This window comes from Hippopotamus amphibius, chromosome 11, assembly GCF_030028045.1.
Source record: "Hippopotamus amphibius kiboko isolate mHipAmp2 chromosome 11, mHipAmp2.hap2, whole genome shotgun sequence".
Taxonomy (NCBI): Eukaryota; Metazoa; Chordata; class Mammalia; order Artiodactyla; family Hippopotamidae; genus Hippopotamus; species Hippopotamus amphibius.
Genome location: NC_080196.1, coordinates 43,437,838 through 43,464,562, shown reverse-complemented (window position 1 = coordinate 43,464,562; position 26,725 = coordinate 43,437,838). Strand labels below are relative to the sequence as shown.

General features: G+C 43.9%; 1 protein-coding gene across 2 annotated transcripts in view; it reads left to right on the top strand.

Annotated features, from left to right (window-relative positions):
* The window catches only part of GCLC (glutamate-cysteine ligase catalytic subunit), a 40,193-nt gene that overhangs the window by 2,476 nt on the left and 10,992 nt on the right, over positions 1-26,725 (top strand). For both annotated transcript variants that reach the window (XM_057698903.1, XM_057698904.1), the window contains exons 2-6: positions 16,799-16,911; positions 17,761-17,943; positions 20,134-20,247; positions 22,150-22,208; positions 22,320-22,453. In XM_057698903.1, coding sequence (XP_057554886.1) covers positions 16,799-16,911; positions 17,761-17,943; positions 20,134-20,247; positions 22,150-22,208; positions 22,320-22,453 — 603 coding nt within the window. The remainder of the gene's footprint in view (positions 1-16,798; positions 16,912-17,760; positions 17,944-20,133; positions 20,248-22,149; positions 22,209-22,319; positions 22,454-26,725) is intronic.

Sequence of the window (26,725 nt, the reverse complement as noted above, 5' to 3'; positions counted from 1 at the left end):
GCCCTTGAAAAACTAGAGTCTGAACTGCTCGGGTTTACTTATACATGGATTTTTTTTGTCTGATAGTTAATACTGCTTGATCCATGGTTGGTTGAATCCACAGAGGCTGAATGGAGGACCAACTATGGGACTTGAGTATCAGCGAATTTTGGTGCCTCTGGCGGGTTCTGGCACCAGTCCCTTGGGGATACCGAGGGACTACTGTGTATTATTTGTGGATTTTATGTATTTCATGATCTCTCCTCTCCCCTTAGATTTTTTTCTCTCCAAGACTTTGAAAAATGAATTGGTGTAGGATGAAGAGTATCAGTTTATCATATATAGTAAGACTATTATGTTAAATTTCAGCTATCGCGGGGGGGGGGGTGGCGTATATTGGGTGCATGTAAATTGTTTCTTACAGTGGTTGCAGTTAAAGGAATTTGAAGGTCAGAGTCCCACATTTATTATGGCAGGCCTCCCTGATGAGGTGAGCCTCTGAGAAAGAGGAGGACGTCAGCGCTGTTAGCACTAATCCTTGCACATAGTGGGAACTCCCTGTCATGTCTACTGAATAAAAGTCTGCAGACAGGGTCAGCCCACAAGTGAGCTTGTTTGTATGCAGAAGCCTAGGAAACAACCGAGACTCAGACCCGGCAGATAAAAGTGGAGAAGGGTGTGGTAGGTGCTATGGCCCGGGAGATGAAGGATGGCCCCACCGACAGAAAGGGGTGTCTGGGATGTGATATGTTGGGCTGTGTCGGTGTGATACCAAAGTACTGCTCTCTGTGGAAGTTTTGATGTTGTGCTTCCAGGACCATGGACTCAGATTAGAAAGGGGGAAAGCAGCCTACACCCATGGCTGTGGATCTGGTAGGAAGGAGAGCCTGCCGCTTTGCAAATGCTTGGCGCTGGGACAGTATTTGTCTCTGGTGATATTTATCAGAAAGAACTTGGGTTAGGAGTTGCACTTGTGTTGTATTCCAAGGCCTGCCAACCGCCTGTGTGGTTGTGAGCCTCAGTTTCCCCCTCTGGAAAATGAGAGGGTTGTTCCTCTTTGAAACGCGCCTGGGGATAGATCATCTTTAGACTGCTGAGGGAAGAGAAGGCTACCACCAATCACTGTGGTAAAAATGGTTGTATTACACAAGTGTGTGCTTGCTGGCTTTTTGGAATTCACAGGTATTTTCCCGTGAGAACCTTAGAAACAGGCAGATTCCCAGGGCAGCTTACAGATGTGAGTTTCCCCTTTAATGTGTCTGGTCGCAACCCTAGCCACCATGGATCACGCTGTTTCTGTGGGAAGTTGAAGTTCTAACTCCCAGATACCTGGAAGATACTTTATGCTGCCCCAGGATGGGGGGGGAGGGGGAGGGGAGATGGGTGTTCCTGGGGGCCCTGATGCCTGCTAAGCGTTCTTTCCTGCAAAAAAGTAAGCACTTCTCTCTTCATAGCCCACACACAACTTTTAGGCACAGATTTTGTTTATAACTTGGAGTATGCACATTAAAAGACAAACCTAGGAAGTTTATAAACGCTGCAAATGTGGCAGTAAATATGACTCTAAAATGCTTCCTAATATCCCTCTAGTGTCAGCTACCTGCCAGCCTTTTCAGCTACTTAGTGGCAAAGGCATTATCAGAATTGAAATCTGTCTGACTCCAGGTCAGTTTCTTAAACACATTATACCAGGTTTTGGATTATTTACAATGTATGAGATTTCATCAAATCTCTTTTTACAGAGTTCAAACTCTCCCAGTTACAGAGGTGTCAGAAAAACATTTTAAAAGAAACATACTTTTTTCTGATTTTTCTTTTAACCCAGTACATAGTGGCTTTCAAAGGCAAGAAGGTCAGTTGTGCACTAATTAGCAGATAAATCCATGTGAACTTAATATTTATGAGTGTGTTATTATCATGCATAAAATCAGTAAGAACTGAGATGGGATTTTTAAAAGGCTGGCATGCCATTTATAGTTTGAACTTCCAATTACGTATGTCGGTTAAGAATGCTTACGTGACTAATTAGAAAATGAATAGGTTGTTAATCAATAAGCTTATGATCTTATAGCAAAAATAACATCCCAAGCTATAAATCTAGAATGGACAAAAGCATAGTCATTTGAGTCTAACTGAAGGTTCTGTGTCGCTTTGGAAAAAATACTTAATCTCAGTTTCGTCATCTGTAAAATGGGGAGACTAATACCTTTTTTATAGAGTTAGTGAGATTAAATGAGATAATGTTGGTGAAATGGTTTACAAGTAAGTGCCTAGTCTTTTAAGTAAGACTCATAAAATGTTTATTTGGAAATGTTTAAATACCCGGATATCTCATTGAAAATGTCTCATTTAAATAGCTATGGTCATTGGGACATGAGGCATTCCATGTTTGTAGGTTTTTAACTGAAATTTGCCCATTCAGATATAATGGTATTCCATTAGCTTAGTAATTATTTATGGTATTTCTAAACTGCATTTCAAAAACTAAATTGTATTTTTAAAATGCATTATTGGACACTGACTTCGTAGAGTAAGGCATTGAGCACAAATTACTCTGAGAGTAATGAAGATTCCGTAGGTCATCCTGTGCTCTCTGCGCTTGAAGCACAGTTGCTGCATCTTTCTGTCTCTTGCTGTCACTGTGAACATTAGTGTAACAGCATTTACTGACGTGTCTAAAGCACAGTGGTGAAATCCAGGAAAAAGTGAAATATGATTGGAGCCTTCTGGTGATTTTATTTTTTTTTCCAAAATTACCTTTTTCAACCAAGAGGTTCATTTTTGAAGGTTAGGGAACCAGATAACTGACCCTGTGTGTACAGTTGAGCTTTAAATAACATGGATTTGAACTGCACTGGTCCACTTATACATGGATTTTTTTCACTAAATACGTACCAGAGTACCACATGATCCAGACCATAAAGTTTATGTGCAGGTATTTAGCTGCAGGGGGAGTCAGCATCCCTAACCCCCTCGTTTTCAAGGGTCAACTGTGTATTAGAAATTGAGGCTAAGAATTTAAGTTTGGCTTAAGTGTGAGCTTGACTCCACTTCTGGTGTCCATCTCAGTTTGGGACTTTTTTCTCCCCTGTTCTTTTCAAGTTAAATAGTTTTATATGGGCTTTCTTTTTAAACTATTTTCATTGAATTATAATTTATGTGCAATAATATGTACCCATTTTAAATACAGAGTTTATAGACTTCTAACAAGTGTATACAACCAGATACCTGCCACCACAGTTGAAGTAAAAAAAAATAGGAAACATTTGTGTATATATAACACTTCCATCGCCCTCCCGATGTTCCCTGGTGCCCTTTGCAGACGTGTGAGACACACAGCACCCCAGGTGATTCTGATGCTTCAGGCATCATCTTTGGGAAGCTGCCCTAGAGAATTCCAGCCCTCATTTATATGAAGCGAAGGGAAGGCATTCCAGGCAAGTGAACAGTGTAATAAAGGCAGAAAGGTGAGAAATAACATTGGTGTGTGAGGGTTCTGTGCCTGGTGGTGTTGTCAGTGCAGTGAACAGGTAGGATTAGTTTGTAGAGGTCTTTGGATGTGTAGAGGTTTTGCTGTGCTTTAAAGGTATGAGGAAAACACAATGGGAGGAAAAGGTTTATTCCTCTGCACACCTGGCTCCCCTAGAAGATGTTTCTGGACTTCTGAACAAGTTACTGTGACCCCATCACATCACTGTTGATTTCCTCTTCATGATGAGGAATGCCCAGGGTACCACTTCTAATGGTACCACTTCTGGGAATGTCTAGTAGTGGTGTTAGCACATGTACTTACTAGAACTCTATAGCTTCATTTTGAAGGAGAAGCCTAGGTAAAGTTCAGTGTAAGACCCCATATCTTGAGAAAAGATGTCAGAATATTATTTGAGCCTCTGACATAGAATTTGTCTTTCTGAACATTTGTAGTTGCTCAAGGCATCTGAGTGTATTGTTATATATGGGGCATTACTGATGTTGCATTACTGGATAGACCAGATCCTAATGAGCTTGCTAATTCATATTCTCTATTTATACATTCATGATTTGACCAAGTTGGGATACTTTAACAGCTTTATTTAGATATAGTTGACATATAATAAACTGTACATATTTAAACTGTACAATTTGATAAGTTTTGATATATGTACACATTATGTACACACCTGTGAAACAGTCACCGCTATCAAAATAATGAACATATTCACCACCTCCAAAAACATCCTTGAGTCCCTTTGTAATTTCTCCTTCCCTCCCGCACTTCTGCAGGCAACCACTGACCTGCTTTCTGTCACTATAGCTCAGGTTGCATTTCCTAGAGTTTTGTATCTAGGAAATCATACATTGTACTTTTCAGTCTGACTGTTTAAACTCTGCATATATATTTTGAGACCCACTCATGTTATTGCATGTATCAGTGGTTCATTCCTTTTCATTACGGAGCAGTGTTCCATTGTATGTATATACTACAATTTATCTATTCACTATTTGAATTGTATCCAATTTTTAGCTATTACAAACAAAACCATGAATGTATGGACTTATGCTTTCATCTATCTTGATTATTACCTAGGAGTGATGTGCTTTAACTTTTTAAGGAGACTACCAAACTTTTCCAGAGTGATTGTACCATTTTACATTCCCACCATCAGAGTATGCTCATTCCAGTATGCTACATCCTTGCCAACACTTGGTATTAGTCTCTTTAATTTTAGCCATTCTAATTGGTGTGTTGGTGGTATTTCGTTGTGTTTTTTTATTTGCATTTCCCTAAAGACCACAGTTGTTGAGTATCTTTTCATGTGCTTATTTGCCATCTATATATCTTTTTTGTGAAATATGTTAAAATAATTTGTTTGAGTTGTTTTCTTATTACTGAGTTTTGAAAGTTCTTTTTATTTTGGATGTAGGTCTTATCTAATACATGCCCTGTACATATGTGCTCCCAGTCTATTTTCATTCTCTTAATTGTGTCTTTTGAAGAACAGAAGTTATTCATTTTGATGAAATCCGATTCGTTCATTTGTTTTTTATGGATCATGCTTTCGGTCTGGTATCTAGGAAATCTTTCCTTATCTAAGGTTTTCTCTTGTATTTTCTAGAAGTTTTATGATGTTAGGTTTTACGTTTAGGTCTATGATCCTTTTGGAGTTAATTTTTGTATATGATGCAGGGTATGGATTTTGGGTTTGGTAGCTTTTGCACAGTGCCCCAGCACCACTTGTTGAAAAGACTGTCCTTTCTCCACTGCCAAAGGCCTTCTTACATTTGTCTAATATCAATTGTGTGGTTTCATTTCTGGACTCTTTGTACTGTTCCATTGATATATTTGTCCTTATGCCAATACCATACTTTTTATTGCTATAATTTATAATAAGTTGTGAGATCAGGTAGTCTTACCTCTCCAACTTTGCTCTTTTTCAGCTCATTTTGACTTTTGTAGGTCCCTTGAATTTCCACATGAATTTTAGAACATCTTGGCAGTTTCTACCCAAAACAAACCCTACTGGGATTTTGACTGTGGTTGCATTGAATCTGTAGATCATTTGGGGAGAATTGACATCTTAACAATGATGCTTCCAACCCATGAACAAATATATCTCCACTTTTTGAATTTCTCTCATCGGTGTTTTATGGTTTCCAGTGGACAAGTGTTTCATGTCTTTTGTCAGATGTATCACTGAGTGTATCATGATTCTTATTGTAAATGGTAATACTCTGTTATAATCTGATTGTTACTAAAATATATTAAAATAAAATTGATTTTGTGTATTTATCTTGTATCCTGCAACCTTACTAAACTGTTTTTGAACATAGGGAATGTAGTTCTAGTAACTGTTTTAAAGTCTTCACTAATCTTTGTCATTTAAAGTCAGGTTCAGTTGATTTTTTTCTTTTCATTTTTCTCTTCATTTTGAGTAGGTTCCTTTGCTTCTTTGCATGCCTGGTAATCTTTTTTTTTTTTTTTTTTTTTTTTGGGGGGGGTGCCTGGTAATCTTTGATTGGATGCCAGACATTATGAATTATACCTTGTTGTGCTTGATATTTGTGTTTTCCTAAAAGTATTCTTAAGCTTTGTTCTGGAATATAGTTATTTGAAGCTGGTTTGATTCTTTCAGGTTTTGCTTTTACAGTTTATTTGGCAGATCCAGAGAAGTCTCAGTTTAGGGCTAATTATTCTCTTCTACTGAGGCAAGGCCTTCAGGAGTACCTTCCCCAATGCCCTGAACTAGGAGTTATTCCATTCTGGCTGGTGGGAAGGCACCCTGTCCCAGCTTTGGGTCCTTGCCTCTCATGTGTGCATCAATTTACTACCGCGTCCTTAACGGGGGACCCCCTGCAGATCTCTGGGATTGTCTGCAGCTCTCTTCTCTTTGGTACTTGGTCCTGTGACCTCTAATTGACTTGGTTTCCTCAGACCTTCAGCTCTGTCTCTTCAATTCAGGGAGTCCTTCCCACCCCCACCCCCCCCCACCCCTGGTCTCTGCTTCACCACAGGGATCTCTGCCCTTTGTTATCTGATGTCCAGGGTCTTGAAAATTATTTTGTTTATATATTCTCTCTCTCTCTGTTTGGGGTTGGGGGTTGTTTCAGGTGGGAGGGTAAAATTGATCGTGATTACTCCATCTTGATCAGAAGTGGAAGTCTTTCTACTTTTTCTATTGTTCTTTAAGCTCTGCTCTCCTTTGTCTATAAACTTTGTCCAAAGACTAGCTTTCTTCATGGTTTTATCTCCAGTGACCTAGATTTCGCCAAGTTTTTAAAGTCAGTATTTTCTTTGCCTTCATGCTGTTATGTTCATCAACTTAGTACCACTGTTATCATCCTATGACTGGGTATTTGGTGAAAACACAATTATTTCGAAGTTTGCATACATGTTTAAGAATGGACTAACTTGAAGATGGGAGTGCAACCCCAAGTCTTCCCCCAGACAGCTGTGTGATCTTAGATACAGAACTTGAATTCTCTGGACCACAATTTCCTCATGTGTAAGACTAATCAAAAAATTCTGTCATTTGGTTTTTGTGCTTATATATACACAATTTCTAATTGTATCTTTTAACAATTTAACTGTTTCAGAATGCTTTAAACTCCCCGCAACTTATGAAAATCAGGAAATGTGTACAAGAGTTGGTAGAATCCGTTTCCTTATCCTGTTACCTTTTGGGTTTTAGCATTTTTCAAAGAGAACATACTTTACTGGCTACTGAAAAAGTATTCTAATTACAAACCCATAGATATTAGGTTTCTAGAGACTTTTTCTTTAGCTTCCTAAGTAAATTCTGTTTGAGCCTCACAGCATTTCTATTAAAAAAAAAAATACAAGATATTACTGCAGACTGTTTCCTTCAGAAAAGCTGAGACTTAAGCTTCTCCTACGTGTGGCAAACACTAAAGGCTTTATTCCCATGATAGATGACTTTTACGTATTTATCGGGTGACTTCTGTTTACCAAGGACTTCCTGTGGTAGGTCATGGGGTTGAAGAGAGAAACCTGGAAAAGGGAGAAGCTCTCTGCCCTTGAAGAACTCCAGTGGCACAGGGGCGGGAGGCGGGGGAGCACAACAGGCTGGAGGAAGGAGAGGAGGAGTTTGCTTTCTACCTGGAGATCCTGGGAGTCTTAGAGATGGGGGGCGGGATGGGGAACCTTCTGGGAGGATCTCGGGGAGATGGAGAGGGCGAGGGAAGGGCATGTGCAGATGTGTGACTGTGAAGTGCCTGAAGTTGAGGGTCACTGCTGTGGCATGGGGCCAGAGCAGGGCACAGGGAGTGGCTAGAGGCTGACACTGTCAAAGGTCCTTGGTAATGGGCCACATGATACTGTAATGGAAGCTTGGTGTCGTCAGTCCAGGAATGGTACAGGGGGACTAATCCTGGGTCCCTTCTAAGGTGGTGGAAAAAATGGACTGGGAGGGTAACTAGAGGCCGGGAGCTCCCACTGCAGAGGTCACCTCGTTGCTGGGGGGCGGAGAGAGTGTAGCTTGGGGACATAGTTCCTGGGGAACTGCTTGGCTCTTCTGGTTTGGGACCTTCTAGGTGAAGGAGCCCAGTGCTCATCCGGTAGAGATGCTGGGTAGACAGTGCAGAGGGAGTCAGAACAACATCTGAGCTGGGTGTGTGTTGGGGCAGGGCGGCCACAGGCCTAAAGATGGGGTTAAAATCAAAGAGGAGAGAGAGATGATTAAGCCAGAGAGGAAGCATTTCCAGCACCTCCGAACCCTGGTGATACACACGGAAGGACAGGGACATGTGTGGGATCCCAAGAAGGACCAGTGGGAGCAGTAGGACTGCCCTGGGGGCAGGAAGGGTGGCAGGCTTTTGAGAGGGTGCAAGGATGGGGATGGAAACAGAGCCGGAGTTGGCCGATTAGGTAGGGACGGGAGGCTTTGGCAGCGACTTATTTTGAACATATTAAGAACTTGGGAAAACAGCAAAAATTGGTTTCCGGCCAAAATAAATGGCACAAAGCCCATGCATGTTTTCACAGCTTGTAGGGTCCTTGAAATATTGATTATGATTTTCAGAAAGAAACAGAATATGCATATGCATTTTGGTCACTTAGTAGCCATGGGGATTGTATATTGAAACTGATCATAAAGGACTGAGTAATTTAGAATGATCCTCCACTTAAAGGCTGGGTTTCTCAGACGTTGTTTCAGAAGTTAAGGAAACATAAATAAGCGTCAGACTTCTAGCCAAAAGAACACATCTTTTATAGATATCCAGAAAACTTGGTTATCTAGGTTGGTATATGTTTGGGGAGTTCATATGACCATGGTTCTACTCTGTTGGACACTGTTTGGAGAGTTTTCTGTGTTCTTAAATGTTTGTCTGTTGTGGTCAGGATTTAGTAATTACACTTATTTCCACGACAGGATTACAAAAGAACCCCCAAACCAGATGTTCCTAATTACATAAATGCTCGCACAAACCCACTGTCTTGTCTCCTATCCCCCAGGCCCTTTGTTCAGTCCTTTTGGATTCGGTTCGGTTAACGCCTTTCATTTTTTGAACTGGATGCTGATTTAGCAGAGTTAAAGCAAACCCCACAGGCTAGCGCCTCTGTGAAAGTTTACATTTTTTAATTTAGAAAGTTTTTTGTTTGAAAGCGTACGCTGAGCCCTGTAAGCCTCAGAGCAACCTTAAAGGGGTTGTTTGGGTGTGTTTCCCTCATTTCCCGCTAGTGTTCACGTATTTACACAAGTCAGGCACTTGGAAGGCATATCATCCAGCACACCCTGCAGCAGCAGCCCTGCCTGTGGTCCTCCCTCTGTGGCTGCGTGAGTGGTATCCAGGGGTCAGGAGCTGCCGGCTCCAAAAGACAAACAGCGAGAACTAGGAAGCAAGCAAAAGCCCTCTCAGTGCATGTGCTTTACTCCTGGAAGCCTGTCTCAGGCCCTTACCCGGAGATCGCTCACTTTATACACAGTTCCTGCAAGCTGGTCATTTCCTTCCTCAGCTCAGGGTGAAATACAAAAAAAATCAGTCGAGGCAGCAGAGACCAGTTAGGAGAGCAGCTTGGAAAAGCAGATCTAGACTCCGCAGCTGGTGCCTCCCAAGGCCTTGCTCTGTTAAAGAAATGAAATTGCCACGAGTCTGAAGCCTTAATAAAAAGTGGAAGTATGTTTAGTATCTTCCTATTGTAGCAGAAGAGGATGTAATCAATTCTAGAAAGATTTCCACTGATGTATGCATACAGTTTAAGAGATCATGTGCTTAGAAGGGGTAAGCTTTGGTAGCAAGACAACACATTTGAAAAACATTCCCTTTCTGGCAGTGCAGAGTATGTAATGTTTTGTCTTTGAGAGGGAAGGAAAAATGGGTGGTTTTATACTACAAGAATTTCTGGAAGAGTTTAATTACAGAAATAGTAGTTTAGAGTTGGAAGGGATACTTCATTAGATTACGAATGTCCGTAATTGTAATATTTGTGAGGAGAGAGGGGAAATTAAGACTGCTCTGGCCAGGGTAACCGCTTTCCACAACTCCACAAGGCACTGGTGTCGGTGGCGCCCTTGGGCATGGGGACAAAAGGGGTCCTAGTGTTGGGGGTCAGTCAAAGTTCCTCTGAAGAGGTGGCCCTTGACTGGAGCCCCTGCAGAGCCAGCTACTTGAAGGGCTGCGGTCAGAGCTTTCCAAGCAGAGAACAGAGCTGCTGTCCAGGCCCTGAAGTAGTTGGTTGGCAGAGAAGCAAAAAAGAAGGCCTGCGCGGGTGCAGCGTGGGGTGCGGGGCTGGAGTGGAGGGGTGGAGCCAGAAGGTGGGCCGCTCACGTGGGGAGGGTGCTGAGATGGGCTGAGTTTGAGCCATTTGAAGGGGAGGGGGTAACTTGTCCTGCGCCCACTGACTCAGAGCTGGCAGTGCTCTATGAGAAGGCTTTCCTTTTACTGAGACCACGAGTACCTGAACCAAATGCTGCGTGAAACAGTATTTGGGTGAAATAGTACTTCTTTTCCCATAAGTGACATTCTGGTATTTTATTCTACTCATTTCAAGGTTTTTTGGTGATGTTGATTACAGGCCACCATGGCCCCCTAAGAACTCTTCCAAGACACTGTTCAGCCTCAATGCGTGTATCCCTGCCCGAGAGTTAGAAAGTAATCACTAACACATGAGGATACATGGACTCACTACCGCTCTAGGCACTTGGCACACATTATTTTGTGTGATCCTCCCCAGTGGCCCCCTGAGGTAGGTGTTATCCTCAGTTTATAAAAAAAAAAACAGCACAGATGTTCCTAAGATTCAAACGAGGCTTCAACCCGGGACAAGGATTGAAGTGGAAGGGAAGGAACGGAGCAGAGTGAGGCGTGGGGTGACAAGGTGGGTGGGCTGTTTTGATAAAGGTCTCAAGCCACAGGTACAGGCTTCAGTGTTCTTGGGCACCCGATGGACAGTGGTTCCCTCCTAGTGAAATGCCGGCTGCGCTCTCAGATCTGAAAAGTCGAGGATGTGTAGTCAGTTTCTCGGTCCCCAGGGCAAATGCTAACAGGTTGAGCGATGTGGCTGCAGCCTTCCCAGCGAATCTTCTGCTGGCAGCCCAGCCCTGTGCAAGGGCAGACACGGACGAGCCTCTGTGGGAATCAGGCTGACCTCACTTGATAGTTGTGCCACCAGGCAGACCTTGTCCCAGGCAGCCGGTAGTGGGCCAGCGTCAGAGCCCCGAGTCAGGAGCTCTGGTTTATCTGTTTGAGGTTGTAATCCTTTCCCGTGAATTCCAGGTATGGCAGAAGGGGTTTGTATTAGCGAGTCTCTGTCCTTCAGACCCCACCTTCAGCAGGTCAGAACTGCTCTCTTGGTGGGACCTGCCTCAGCATCCAGGCACCATGAGGTGCGGTTATGAAGGAGACCCTCACCATGGTGGAATGGCATTGGACTTGGAGGTCTGGAATCGCTGTCACCTGCCCCTGGAGGCTCAGGGGGCCCTCTGAGCACAGCAGTGACTTAGGAGTTAGACGTCCTGTTTCAGCACCGGCTCTAGGTCTCTTTAGAGAGCATCACCCTCCCTTTGTTGAGTGGGTTAATCTACCACCAGTTCCTAAGAACTAAAGCCCTGAATTTCTCATGTCTCAATGGTGGTCCCTGAATTTGGGCCAACTTCATCTCTAAACACACTTACAGGGATGGAGCTTACTTTGTCACTCACCTGCTCCAGGAGTACCTGAGACCCTCCTAAGTCAACCCTGCTGAAGCCCTGAGCTCTCCTTTACCTCGTGGGAGTCCTTCAGAGGCCCTGAGCCCTCACTCCCTCACCGCCCCCTCCTGAGCTGAGTGCTGGAGAGCAGTTGGTCCAAGATACCCTCATCAGCCACGTGGTGACCAGGACCCTGTTCTTAGGAAAGAGCCGAGGAATTCACTTGTCCTCTGAAGCTATAGTACTCACCTGCAGGTGTTTTGAGGTAAATAAGAACTATTTATATTTACAGTATTGTTTCTTTAGGAGGAAGTGTTTTCTGGCTTAGATTTCTAAGTTGCAGAGTGCCTGTGTTGGTGGCCACAGCACACATCCTCTTTGGTGACTTCACGTGCTGTGCTGTCTTTTCTGAGGTTAATTTGTGGGAGCAGACCGGTTGGGTCCTGCTAGTTTGGTTCAGAAATAAGGTAGGAGTGACTTCACCTGGTCTTTATAACCACCAGAAAATTAAAACCAACACATGCTTGAAGTGTAGTGTCATGGTTAAAAAAATCAGCCGGTGGCAGTTCAGAGGCCCAGAAAGTAAATGTATCACACCATTTGTAGGACATGAAAGACCAGATCTGCATAAAGGGCTTTTCTTTGCACTAGCAGTAAGTGTGTCCAGATATAATTCCAGGAGGTGGTTTCTCTCAGGTTTAAGTCCAGTGCTGTCCAGTACAACTTGCTGCAGTAATCAAATTGTTTGCCATGTCCAGTAGGCGACTTGGGAACTGAAATTTTTATTTTACTTTAATTTTAAATCTAAAAAGTCACACATGCCTAGTGTCTACCTTAAAGGAGAGGATGGTTTTTTCCCTTTCCTGTATTGCAAGGTGTCATTGTCCCCTTTATGAGATTCATCACAATTTTCCCTGCTCTCTCCTGAATCTTAAAATTTTTTCACTGAGGCTTCATATCACTAATCTTGGCACATCAAGAATTTGTTTTGGTAATGATTCAAGGAAGTTACTTTACATAATTGTATAGAAAATTCGTCATTTTATGCAGTGTATTATAAATAAAGAGTCTCCTGCTCTGTTAGCTGAAGTCCTGGTCTAGAATGCTGGTGGAAAACAAGGCAGGGCAAGGCCACGTTTATTGTGCGTAAACTTCCCTTTAAAATAGTTTACTATCTAGAGGCAGGACTGCTCTGACATGGTCTCCAGGGGTGAGCCCAGTTTCTCTGCCTCTCTGGGCAGCCAGCCAGGTAATTACGCTGCAAGTCAGGGTGGTGGTCAGGGGAAGCACCAAGGGGTGTGTGCTGTATTTATGAGGACCCTCTCTGTTGCCTGGCCAGCCCCTTCCCCCAGAAAGCCTTCTGATCCCCCAGGTGGGACCAGCCCCCCCACACCCCCACCCCACCCCCGTTACACGTGACCAGCTCTGATGGCTGTCTCGAGCTCCCGCCCAGACCATTTAGCTCCCTTGAGTTATTGGCTGTCATTCCAGCCACGTGTGAACTTGAGAGCAGGAGCCACATACACCTGGCTCTGTGTAGTGTTCCCAGCATCTGCCGAGCACTGGACATTGGGTGAAAGGACAAAGGGGGTGGCGGCAGCAGGACACTGTGTTTCGGCACTGATGGTCATCAGCTAGTTACAGCCTTATCACAGGATGGCTGCGGGCTTGCACAGGAATCAGTGCAAGGAGAAAACAGAAGCAACAGGTGGTTCCAGCAGAAGTCAAGACTGCCTACTGCTTGGGCCAGTGGAATGGAGGAGTCGGCCGTGAATCCTGAATCGTGAATTTCTTTAGGGTGGCTGCAGACCTGCCCTGCAGCCCAGTGCTCCTGGGCTTAAGTTTCCCCCCACCTTCCCCTCCTCTGCCTGACCATCTGGATGCAGCCCTTTCTCCAGGGTGTGAGGAGGCCGGAGTCTTCATCCCAGTGCCTAAGAAGCAATGTAGGACCTCACTGTCCCCCCGGGACACAGTGATGGGTTCCCTCTCTCCAGAGGTCAGGCACATGACAGGTTAAATGCTTTAGAGACATGGACCAGGGACCTTTGTATAACATCGTTTCAAAGGAATTGAAAATTCCTTTTTTCTAATGTACACAGAAATTGATAGAGGAACTTTCTCAAAGTTCAATCTCGTTAAATAGGAAACTGCCTATAGCTGCTTTTGAGTCGTATAGAACTAGATTGTTTCCCAAGTAAGCACTGTTTTCACCTCTGGGGAGTAGAAATTTTAAAATTAGTATTTTATAAAACATCTAGCCTTTCCTCAAATTCTAAGCTTCCTGAAACCCTTACTTTCATGGTAGTGTATCAAAATGCCTTTTTTTTTAAGAACATTTTTATTTTAAATTAGTGGTAAATGCCATTTAAAGACAAATTCTAAAAAGTTCAACATTTTAATATTATGTTAATAGTTAATACTATTATCTTGAACTTTAATGCCATAACTGTTTCACTGTCTACTGTATGTAGCTGACTTACATCACCCTCAATTAAAATTCTTTATTTTTATTGGCCTAATTTCAGATGAACACACAGCACCTCGTGCTTGTGCAGACCTGCGTTGAATGGCTAGAGGGCTGTTATGTCCAGGTCCTTCCAGGCAACCCCCTATCACAAGTAAATCACATAATAGTCTTTTGAATGTGCCTTTGTCTTTGATGCAACAGCTCAGAGATATTCGTGACTTTTCTCCTAGTGGGATAAATTTAGTCTTTTAGCAATAGAGATCCAAAGGATTATTTTTACTTGTAGAAACAGTAGCGCATAGTTGAAATAGAATGTCTCAAGAAGTGGTTGGGCATTTTTATTGGGCCTGTTCTCCCCCCATTTAAAAAGGTAACTGATGGGCACCAAACAGCAGTGCCCTAAATTACACCTAGGGAGTTGTAATCTGTACGGAGAACAGATGGCTATTTTTGCTCCCTCTAAATGATATGCTAATAACGTGAATGTGAATTAGTCACTCTGCACCCATTTATAATGCTCCTCGGGTATATGCTTTTAGAGTTGTGACGTATAGAGATGTTGCCACAACTCTGGGTGACCAGCCTAGATGCTATTTGAAGTTAGGAAGCAGAGACTAACCCTTGGAATCAGTGTTGTGTACAGAAGGGCCTCTATGTCCTGTTTGGTTATTTTCTCTTTGATTTTGTCTTTTCCTCTCATCCTTTGTCTGTAAACAGAAAGTTTAGGATGGGGACAAAAATCCAGAAATAATGAAATAAATCCCTGTGGCTTTAGGTATCTTATATTGGGAAAGCATTGTTTTAATGTATGACTTTTTGTTTCTGAACCAAACTCCATTACAGCTCCATCTTGGCTCCTGAAGATCGAGTTAACTATTTGAGTGCTTGTATGAACTAGAATTGGAAATAAACGTAAATGTAAGGGGGGGAGGTGTAAATAAGCTAACAAAGAGCTGAGAGGCTAAAGAAGCCTTCTGAGCCCTAATGCAGAAAGATGGAGGTGGCTGTAGGAGACAATTCAGAGAGCCTTTCATTTGAGTTGGTAAGATGTTCAGGGAGTTCTGACCAAACTTAGACTTTATCCAGAAGTAAGTTTGTTTCTCTTTCTCATGTGGTGAATATTCTGATGTTTTTCTGTTTCATTTGCTTAATGAGATCATGGGTGATTGCTTTTTAATTAAGGAGACCTTGGTTGGTTAGCATTTTAAATGTCATCCAGTTAGCTGATATTTAAAACCCAAACTGGGTTTGAGCTTTCTGTTCTCTTGCCCAAGCTTTAAACTTCTGGGCTAAGCATGATTCTGAAAACTGAGGGTTTTAATTATTTCAAAACCAGGAAACTAACAAAAGTGATTGCGAGTTAGGTTATGTAATTGGTACCAAAGCTCTTGTTTGTTTTGATGATAGACAGATGGTGGGATCCCAGTCAGCAGGGGAGTGTCTCTTCATCTTTCTTTCCGGAAGCATGTTATCTCGTTAAGAGGATAACTTCACCCATAACGGATGGTACCAGGCAGATGTGTTGGAGCCAGTGATCTAAGGAGGAAGATTCCTCCTACCTGGGAGAGTTCAGAATGCAACACAAAGCAAAGGCAATCTATCCTGGGCCTAAGAGGCAGGCCGACCCACCAATTTAAATCTATAACTGGAATTGCTACAGCTCGGCTTCTGTGACCTAATATCAGGCCCACTTCATAAAATGGAGGCATAATCAGTCTGATTTTCAGCCAGTATTATAACCTTTCCCTGCCTCATAGTTTACATCAGTTTTTTAAAAAGCTTATCCTTAAGATTGACATCCCCTGGGGCTCTAGCAGCAAGGTGTGCTGGGCCTGGAGGCCAGGTAGGGCCAGGTTCAGATCCCTGCTCTGACACTTGCAGCCCTGGCCTTTTTACTCAGCCTCTCTGAGCCTCTTGGCTCATCTGTGAAATGGGCGATCATGCCTGCTTTGCGTGATGAGGCTGAAGATTAGGATGCACAGGCACCTGGGGTACCACTTCTCATTGTGCTTGTTCAGAGGTAAACGTGTTTCTCATACTTAGGCTATCTTCATATATCCATCCTGAGGCTTAACACAGGTTCCTGTTCCATCAGGGTTTAGCTGTTCAGGGGTCCTGGATCTGTAGGTGTTCTCTGAAAACCTGTACTTAATGTGGGGAGCACTTCCAGATTCTGCATCCTGCAGCTTTCAGGCATTGGACATTGATTGATTGTACACGTACAAATCTCACATTTCTGGTTCATGTCCATAAGTCAAGCTGTCTTACCCATTTTTTTAACTAAAAAAATTCTAATAGAGAAGCAAGATTGGCGTCTTGAACTCATCAGTAAGACAACTGTCTCGGTCCGTTCAGGCTGCTGTAACAAATACCACAGACTGGGTGGCTTAACAACAGACATTTATTTCTCACAGTTCTGGAGGTTGGAAAGTGCAAGGTCGGAGTGCTGGTAGATTTGGTTTCCAGCTGAGGACCCTCTCTCTGGCTTACAAATGGCTTCCCTCTCGCTGGTCCGCACACAGTGGAGAGAAATCATCTTTCTCGTCTCTTCTTACAAGGGCACAAATCCTGTCACGAGGGAATTACCTACCCACCCCCACCCCCCCAAAGGCCTCACTTTTAAATACCTTCCTTTCCAAGCTTCACGTTTCCCTCCTTTTCCTAAAGGTCACATCAAGCACGAGTCTGGAGGAATGTTCATCTTTCTTTCCTTTATTTTCAATAGGTGGAATACATGTTGGTGTCTTTTGATCATGAAAATAAAAAAGCCCAACTGGTCCTGTCTGGAGAGGAACTTCTTGAAACTCTGCAAGAAAAGGGGGAAAGGACAAACCCAAAGTAAGCTGATGTACTGAAGGCTTGTTTTAGAGTTTCTGTAACTGTTAGAACCACTGGGACAGCGTCTCTGCTCCCACATACAGGAGACAGGAGAGTACAGCAGCTTAGGGCTTCAGGCTCTGGTTCCCAGTTGCCTGGGTGCAAATCCTGCTTCCTCTACCTAATAGCTGGGTACACTTAGGTGAGGTACTTAACTTCTCTGGGCCTCAGTTTCCTCATCTGTAAATCAGGGATAATAATAATACCTAACTGTTAGGGTGTTGACATTCTAAATATATTAGTAAGCACTTAGAAGAGGAAACTCAACATAAAGTCCGTTTATTATTTAAATACTTTTTTTTTTAATTCACGAAGTGTTACCAAGATCACAAACCATGGTGCCAGAGAAAACTTGCAGATGGGTTTTGTTTGGCTGGCAGGATGTTTTTTAAATATTTCTTTATTTCAGTAGACAAAGGTGAAGGGGGCACGTACACTCCAGTTCATTTTTCTACCCACTAAATTTAGGGAGGCTGGATTTGTATTTGGAGCCCAGCATTGAGCTGAAAGAAGCCTTAAGTCCCCACATCCTTCCCTGCAGAGTGGACAGGCCTGCTTGTCTTGGACAGCATGTGCCCTGCGTGCGTCTCTTATTTATAAATATTTTGGACCCAGCACTTGTAACCCTCACATAGTTGAAGAGCTATGGAAAATTAATAGCCTCTGGGAATTGTAAAGAGTTCTTGGCTTCTTTTATACCCAATGGTATAAAAGAAGTTCTAAATTTTTGGAAGCAACTTTTTCAAAACTAAAAATGGAGCAGGCTGCTACAGAAAGATAAGGTGGAACAAAACCTTTTCTCCTCTGTAGCCATCCTACCCTTTGGAGACCAGAATATGGAAGCTACATGATCGAGGGGACACCTGGCCAGCCGTACGGAGGGACCATGTCCGAGTTCAACACGGTCGAGGACAACATGAGGAAGCGCCGCAAGGAGGCAACATCTCTGCTGGGGGGAAACCAGGCCCTCTGCACAATCACTTCATTTCCCAGGTTAGTCCCTGTGTCGGTGTGTGCAGCTGGCCATTTCAGAGCATCGGGGTATCAAGAGAGCAGATCGCGACCCAGCGCTTGACCCCACAGCTCTCATGCTTTTCGGACAGTTCATCCACATCACAGTGCGTCTGATAGAATCTGTAACATTAGAGCTGCAGGCAGTCACATGCCAGCCTCCGCTGGTGGTGGCCTGGTGGTGGCCGGGGGGTACTGTGTAAGGACTCAGGGGCCTCGGACTCCCCAGGCTGAGGGGAGGGAACAGCACACAAGGAAGGACGTGCGTTGCCCCCCAGATCAGATCGGGGGGCGCCCACTGGGGAGCCAGCATCAGTGTAGCCAGCATCGATACACATTAACTAAGAACAGGGGAGTCACTGGGTCATGTTTGGGTTGTGCTGAAAAGGTTTGGATTTGTCATCAAATCTAGTTATGACTAAAAGTTCCTAAGAGTAAATATAAGGTAAGTACAACACTGAAATTCTGTCCTTAGCTTAGAACGAGATACATAAATATCTCACAATTATATGTAGGACCTGTATGCAAGAATGCAGTTCTACCAAGTCGTACATCGGGTTATCTCTGCTAGATATCCGTCAGATTGTGGCAAAGTATGCTCACCTCCCGAGGGTTCCAGAGCGCTTTGGGGATTGGTATCCATGGCCTGGAACACTCTGAACTATTTTTATACCTTCTTTTTTTCCTGATGAATGTCCGCGATGAACACAGGCGTTCACAGTCACACCGCTGGTCTTAGGACACTTAAAGGGAATTTTCTTTTTTAAAATCTCCATGGTCACATCTAAATAGCTCAAACCTTATTTAAGCAATTCATCAGACATTTAGAGAAGTATCTTTTTCTTACTCTTAAGTTACTATGAAGGGAGGAGAGTTGAGCTAGGAATAAGTTTTATTCTAAAAATCTAACTTTTTAAAAAAGCCTAACCATATCTTTTATGATGGGAGGGTATTTTTGGATTTGTAAACAGAACAAAAATAATAATTATTTATTTGTAGACGCCTCACTTTACATCCACAGTTAAACGATAAGGGAAGTTTTATTTGGGGATCGAGAGGGAGAGGAAGACTCAGTTTCTTCAGTGTAAACAGGGTGATTCTCTTTCCGTAAACAGGCACAACTGTAGTGTGGCCAGTAACCCAAACAGTGGTCATGTGACTGTTTACATGTAAATTAATCTGCCTTGCATACGATGAGAAGTGGAGTTCCTCAGCCTCACTAGCCTGTCCCACCTGCTCAGTACCCACCTGGGCAGTGCCGGTGGTGGGCGTTTCCATCCCTGTGGAGGTTCTGTTGGACAGTGCTGGTCTGGAGGAGAAGCGGGGCTGGGGGTGCGGGTCTGAGTCCTGGCCGCCCGCTTCCTGCCACATACACACGTGCTTCTCCAGCCTGATTCGGGTCCCCAGAGAGCCCCCCAGATCTCAGCTTGTCACTCTCCACGAGGGCTTTTTCCTAAGGCTGCAGGCTCGCAGTGAATAGTGTGGAGCTGCAAGAACTCCCGGGGCCCCCATCATAGCTGCGACTGTTTTCCAGATAAGATCAGAAAGTTCAGTTGTTGTTCACAAGTCAAACATGAGCAGCTTGTTTTATAAAAGGGGAGGTTGAAAATAAGGCAGCTGCTAATCTTGGCTCCCAAGACAGAAGTCCCCCCCCGCCCCCGGATCTATGCCCTGCTTTGTTTCAGTGTTGGAATTAAAGCTCTTCTTTAGGTCAAGTGAGATAATAGGGTTAGGTGTCAGCCTCCAGAGGGAGATCTGGGGGCGGACGGAGGCACCTGCAGGGAACCTGCCTGATCTGGAAGGATTCATGAGGTAAGAAACGGGAGGCCTGTCCCCAGTCGAACCAAGCTGATGGGGAGGTGATCGTGTGCAGGAGTCAGAGCTGGTAAAGGAAGACACCTCAGAAGCTGCGTGGGGGAAACAGCCAAGGCAACCAGGATGTAAGTAAGTGTTCTGCAGACCCTGAGTGGATGGGGGCTTCTGATAAAACAAAGGGCCGCAGTCACAAGAGAAGAGCTTGGTGAGCAAGGCAGACTGCAAAGGGGTGGTTGCAAGGGGCACAGTGTTTGCAGAACACCTGTGTGCTGGACCCCCTGAAAAAGGCAGTTACACATGTGCGTTTTTAATCCCTGGAGACAGATTCTATCTCTTTAGTTCTTCAATTTGTTGTAGATTAGGCTGCTCTGGGTTCACGCTGCCCGAGTTCAAGCCCAACCCCGTGGAAGGAGGAGCTTCCAAGTCCCTCTTCTTTCCCGATGAAGCAATAAACAAGCACCCACGCTTCAGGTGAGTGCATGATGGCTCCAATTGCTGGATCCCTGGAACCCTGCCCTGGGGGTGCGGGGTCCCTCCCAGAATCCTCACTGAGTGGTTCACACCCTGGGTTCTCCAACCTCCCCCCCGCCCCCGCCCCAAGGCTGAGGCTGCTCGGTTGGTTCTGCTTGTTTCCAGGCTGGATCTGCCTGTTTTCCAGGTCATCCTAAAGTTGTTCACTAAGCCACATGTGCTTCTCAATCCTACTTCTGTTAACACCTGTTTGGAGACACTTTCTTGTTGTTGTTTTTACCTTTTCCTCCTCTGAAAATTACCACCATTATCTGTGATCTACTCCTCCCACTCCATGTACCTTGACAATAAGGTAAAATATGTACAATACCTGTATATATAGTAGACACGTGCTACCTTCTATTCCATTAACTTCTAGGTCTGTTAGTCTGTAGTTTTAGTTCTAGGGTTTCAGGTTGCTTCAGGGCCCACGCCAGTCTGATCTCAGCTTTGTACCTTTGAGTCTCACCTGTCGTCCTGAACGTGGACTCCTGACCTAGAGTTAGGGACCTGTGACTTCTCAGTGTTCATTCCTGTAACAGGTCTGCGCACCTGCTACATGCAGAGTCTGTGGGGGAGATAAACACATAGAAACACAGTTTCCAGCATCCAGTGTTATAGTGGCCAAGGGCAAGATGGAGATAGTCAGCTGCAAGCAAAGGTAGATTAGGTCAGGCGCCCAAAGACGGTAACACCAGAGAGAGGAGGGTGCTTCTCAGTGAGGGGGTCAAAAGCAGGCCTCCTGAGAGAGATGACATTTACCCTGAGTTGACAGCAGCACTGCCTGGTAAGACCATAATGCAAGCCACATGTGTAATTTTGTTTTTTATTTTTATTTATTTATTTATTGTGTTGGGTCTTCGTTGGTGCACACGGGCTTTGTCTAGTTGTGGTGAGCGGGGGCTACTCTTTGTTGTGCTGCGTGGGCTCCTCATTGCCGTGGCTTCTCTTGCTGTGGGGTATAGGCTCTAGGCGCGTGGGCTTCAGTAGTTGCAGCACATGGGCTCAGTAGATGTGGCTAATGGGCTCTAAAGCACAAACTCAGTAGTTGTGGCACATGGGCTTAGTTGCTTCGCAGCATGTGGGATCTTCCTGGAGCAGGGATCAAACCCGTGTCCCCTGCATTGGCAGGCGGATTCTTAACCACTGTGCCAGGAAAGTCCTCACATGTGTAATTTTAATAGCCACGTTAAAAAAGTAAAAAAGGGGAACTTATATTTATAGTGTATTTTATTTAACTCTATATATCCAACTTGTCATCAGTATTTTTTAATTATTAATACGTTTTACTTTATTTCTGTGTCAATTCTTCAGAATCTGCTGTGTGTTCACCCTCGGAGCACGTTTGAATTAGGACTAGGCACACGTGCAGGGCTCACAGCCACAGCGTGCCTGGGGGCTTCGGGAGCAGACGCGGAGGGCTGGAGGATGGTATTAAGCAGGTTGAGGGGAGGGAGTGATGAGGTTCTGGGGTCCAGAGAAGCCCAGGAACTTGAGTACCACAGTTTCGCTCAAGTCTTTGGACTTAACATGGAAAATGTTAGAAACGGAGGGTGAAGCCAGGCCACGGTAGACCTTGAACACTTGAGCTTGTTTTAGTGAGTCACACGGGGCCAGGGTCAGGGCTTGGGCAGGAGAGAGAATGACATTCTCAAGCAAGAGCCAGAGAATGTGGTATTAATGCGAAGCCTTCTTTCAGGAAAACCCCTCAGAGTCTCTCCGTCCACATGAATTTTCTGTAGCGTTGTCTTAGAGGATCAGTTTGAGGAAGGATTTCAGTCCATATACTTTCATATGATCAAATTCTTCTTTTGCGTGATGGTTCCTAGGTGACCAATTTAGGACGTGTGTTGTCTGTTTTAGTACCCTCACCAGGAACATCAGGCACAGGAGAGGAGAGAAGGTGGTCATTAACGTCCCAAGTGAGTCTACAGAGGTCACGGGTGGGGGCGGGGGGGACCCCGTTGTTCATCCCTGACTCACCCGTTTCCTGCTCTTTTCTTTTTCTTTCTTTTTTTAAATTAATACCGCAGTATTTAAGGACAAGAATACACCGTCTCCATTTATAGAAACATTTCCTGAGGATGATGAGGCAGCGAAGGCTTCTAAGCCCGACCACATTTACATGGATGCCATGGGCTTTGGGATGGGCAATTGCTGTCTGCAGGTATCCTTTCAGAGAGGCAAGCTGTCCTCAGCCGTTTTTTTTTTTACTAACGTCTTTGTATGTGCCTGTTTCCTCTTTAAAAATCACATTTTAATCAGGTTGAAATCGTAGCTAGTACATCTTTCTGAAAACCAGTGAAGTTATCTTAGTAAATTTATTGAAAGTTATCTCTGGAGAGAATTTACAGAATCTACAGTTCACTACAAAGACATAGTTGTTAATGAACTTAAAATGTGAACTATTCTGCGGTCACTGTCTCTGTTCTCTCTGTGCCTAATTTTTGCTGCCATCTAGTGACAGTCTAGCTTTGAGATTGTAAACATTGCTCAGTTCTTACCATTTCTGAAAATGAACTCTGGATGCGCTCCAGTGAGTTGGTGATCCAGAGGAAGGATTGTTTGGACTTTAAATTGTTGTTTTCCTGTGAGGCCATCTAGTGGTATAAAAAGAATAAATATTTGGCAGCCCCTGTTTGCCTTGCCCCTGGCTAGGTTTCACAGGAGGTATTGTACAATAGCCTTTCTCTTAATGACTTGGTTAAAACTTCCCCTGGATCTTATCAGATTACTGGTGCCGGTGGCAGGGATGGTGCCTCAGCTCACAGGGGACCGGGGGAGTGAGCAGGAACCCATCGGGCTGACCACAGGCCTGCGTCCAGGCTTTAGCTGTTACTTCTCGGGTATTTGGGTAACTCCCTTCTCTTCTGAGCTCGGTTTTCTCAACAGTTGAAAAAAGGGTTTATATTAAGGCCCCTTCTAAGTCTGACTCTGAGCTAATATTCTTTCATTGTTTTTATTAATAGCAGTATTGGTTTTAACCTTTGATTTGTTTAAAATCATATTAGAACAGAAGAGTGGCACAGAATTAAAAGTTTCAAACTGAAAATTTCAAAAAAAAAATGAGGGCCTCTTATTATCCAAGGAGATTTTATGCAGTTCTGACCGTTTGCTGCTTGGAGCTGTGTGAAGCCTGGCCCCACCTGAGCACGCCCCTCCCCCACACCCCAGCCCTCAGTCTGCTCGCCTGGGGACCCAGCAGCCCATCATCTCAGGCAGCTGCACGCAGGCACACACCTTCTTGCACGTGTATCTCAGATGTGTTTATTTTACAACTATGTATAATCAAAATGGAGTGCCAGAGTCAGATTTTTCCGCACTGTGTTTAAATAACCATGGCCAAGGATACCATTTCCCCTGCTTTCCCTGACTTATATAGGGGGTATAAAAACGTGTCTTCCAAACAGACCTAAGCCATGAGTTTCCTTCCAGATGGGCACACTTCATAAAAAAGAGAACTTTTGACTTGTAACTGCATTATCTGCTTCCCTATCTTAATTACAAATATTTCTAAAGAGAACCATTAAGCTCTGGAACTTACAATGCACGGCTTTAAAATCGTATCAGTGCCATTGGAGTACTGATTGCCTTTTTTTCTTGGTTTAATATTAAACCAGGGTGTTTTGCCACAGACAGCGCAGTTGCCCCATTCCAAAGGGATATTCTTTCGCTTGAAACACTGTGTTTATACAAATAAATATGTCCTAATGGTAGGTGCTTTACATTTTTATTGCTTGTAGATGCAGTTTTCCATCCAGTGTAAGCTTTGTGATGGGTTTAAGGTGGTTTTCTTTTTCTCAGTGGCGTGTCCAGCACCCCACTTTCAGTACTCCATTTAAAAGTCTTTAGCACAGGTAATGTAAGTATAAGGTAAATGAGACAGATTCCACCAGTCACCACAGAAATCTCTGCTTTATCTCTTAAGTGGAACACTAGAAACTGACTATTAAAATAAAGCAAAAAAAAAAATGGTTTCAAAGTTTTCTTTTAAGGTTAGTGAGCAACTTACTGTATAGAACAAAAAGTATCTTAATCATATTCAAATTCTTGACTCCGGGGGGCGGCGGGCTTTGCAGGAGTCATTTAGCAGGTTCCTGCACATCGTGATAGGTTTCTTCCCACCCCTACCCCCAAGAAAATCCTACGGCTTCAACACTGAATTCTGGACAGATTTTAGATATTTAGGTTTCTAACATCAATTTTTCATACTTTTTTTTTCCCTCATCAGTTTCCTCGTGGCAGTACTTCTCTTCTCGATATGATAGTTTAAAAGGATACCAGAAGCCAAAACCGTTCATATATTGATGTCTTTTTAAGATGTTGACCTCTTTTTCTTCCCCCACTAAAACCATTACCACAGTGTTGTCCTGTTTGGCTCTGTCAGCCCTGGGGTAAGGAAGCTAGTTACTAAGTATACGTAGAATAACTAAGCTGTATCACTGTGGTAACTTGGCTATTGAATTCCAGTTGCCAGCTTTCTTAAGCATATTTTTCTAGGGTTGACTTTTTCAGAGTTTGCCTGTGAATTGTCTAGTATGTACCAGGCCATCTAAGAGAAACCAATCAAAAAACTGAAAAGAAAAAAATGTTTATCATAGGATCTTCTTAAAGACAAAAATAACAGACTCTAAAATAGTTAAGAGTAAGGCAAAAAAGGACCTAAATAGACTAAGAGGTGTATGTTCAAAAGCATTCAGCAATCAAAACACTTGAGAGAACATTTAGGTATTTCTAATCTCAGTCCATATAAGTTTGGGCTGTAGAGTCAGCTTTTGAAGTATCCCACCATTTTATAAAAATAAAACTTATCTTTGTTCCTGTGTTCTCTTCAGCACCCTCTTTCCTTCAGGATACTCTATTCACTTAATAAATATTAAGGACTAAGCGGATGTCAGACCCTGTTCTACACACTGGGGATAGAGAACCACAAGGCAGACCTCTGCCCTCCTGGGGCTTATGCTTTAGGGGTGGGGTCACAGCAGATAAGCATGTAAATACTCTGCCCCCCATCTCCCCCCCTTTCCCAGCTAACTCTTACCCACGGACAAGCTGATTTCTGAGTTTCCACCTCTTGGCAGAAAGTGCCCTGGTTTTGGTTATCAGTGACCTAACTGCCAGTTCTTTTCAATCTCTGTTTTAACCTTTGACACTCTTACTCTTTCATGTCTGTGACAAAGCTCTTCTCCGTGTGTTGAATTAACTTATAATGGTTGGTTACCTATCATTATGTTTTAATTAAAATATAGCACCGACTTAATTCACAGAGAAATGGTAGGAAGGTCAGGGCACAGTAAATGGTCTGAATCCTTGTTTTCTGTAGTCAGTCACCACACTGACGTGAAATGCCATGAATTCAGCAGCTAGACCCTTGAGTCTCCAACAGAAGTCCTCTGCTGTTTAAACGAAAATCAGAACAAAACCAAAAAAAGCAAAGTTGAGACCTGGCTAAAACTACTGGAACTAACAGGTTGGGATTAGAACAGTAAACATTCACTCAGCTGCTAGTTCAAGTATTAAGCACTTAAAGCATTTACTGCATCCACACGAAATCCACAGTCATTGTCAAATAGCAACAGGACATGAGAACTGTTCCCAGTTTGCAGTTATCACAAATGTGCCAACACAACCACAATTTGTGTTCCTTGCCCCTTCCGCTGCCCCTCAGCCCCCCAGAGGGCAGCCCCCTTTTTCTTTTCTTCTGGTTTCTTTTGGGTAATTGTTTTTAGAGGATTTGCACTATCAATTAGGTGATCTCCTTCTCTGCCTAACTCTTGTGTCCTGCTTACCCCTCTTGTGGGGTCTTCCTGGGCCATCTGCCCCCTCGTAGTACATCATCTGGGCTACTCCCCAAATATTTCTCCAGCTGGGATTTTTCTTCCTGGCCCCAGCCCTTCCTGGAGACCAAGTCCCTGACAGGGCTGTTTTGCTCTTCCTTGGCCTTGTAAGCCCATTGTGTCCTGGTGCTGCTGCTTCCCTTCTATCTGAGGAACAGCCAGGCCAAAACCCAGGTCACTCCTCACTGTCCCACTGGTCACCAGGCCTGCTTTGGCTCTACTGTGCCTCTTCCCACCAGCCCTCCTCAGTTTTTTCCTGGACAGTTGCAGTGTTTTAACTGCCCTCCCTTCCTTGCTCCAGCCCTGCCCCCTTCTGAGCTCTTCCCCATTGTGCCACCAGTGAACTTTGAACCCATCATTCGCATCTCCAGATCCTCCTTTTGTACCAAAATTTACACAAGCCAGCCAGATGTGGATGCGCAACTGTAGAAGGAAACAACTCAGTGGAAGAGGAAACACCTAGCTGAACTTCACTGTTAATCTAGGTCTTATTTTTCTTTCCTAACGTCTTAATCTTACTTAACTTTGGCACATGGTTATTTATAGTAGATGTGAATATGACTAAAGCCACCTTCTAGCAAAATTCATCCGAGACATCTTTT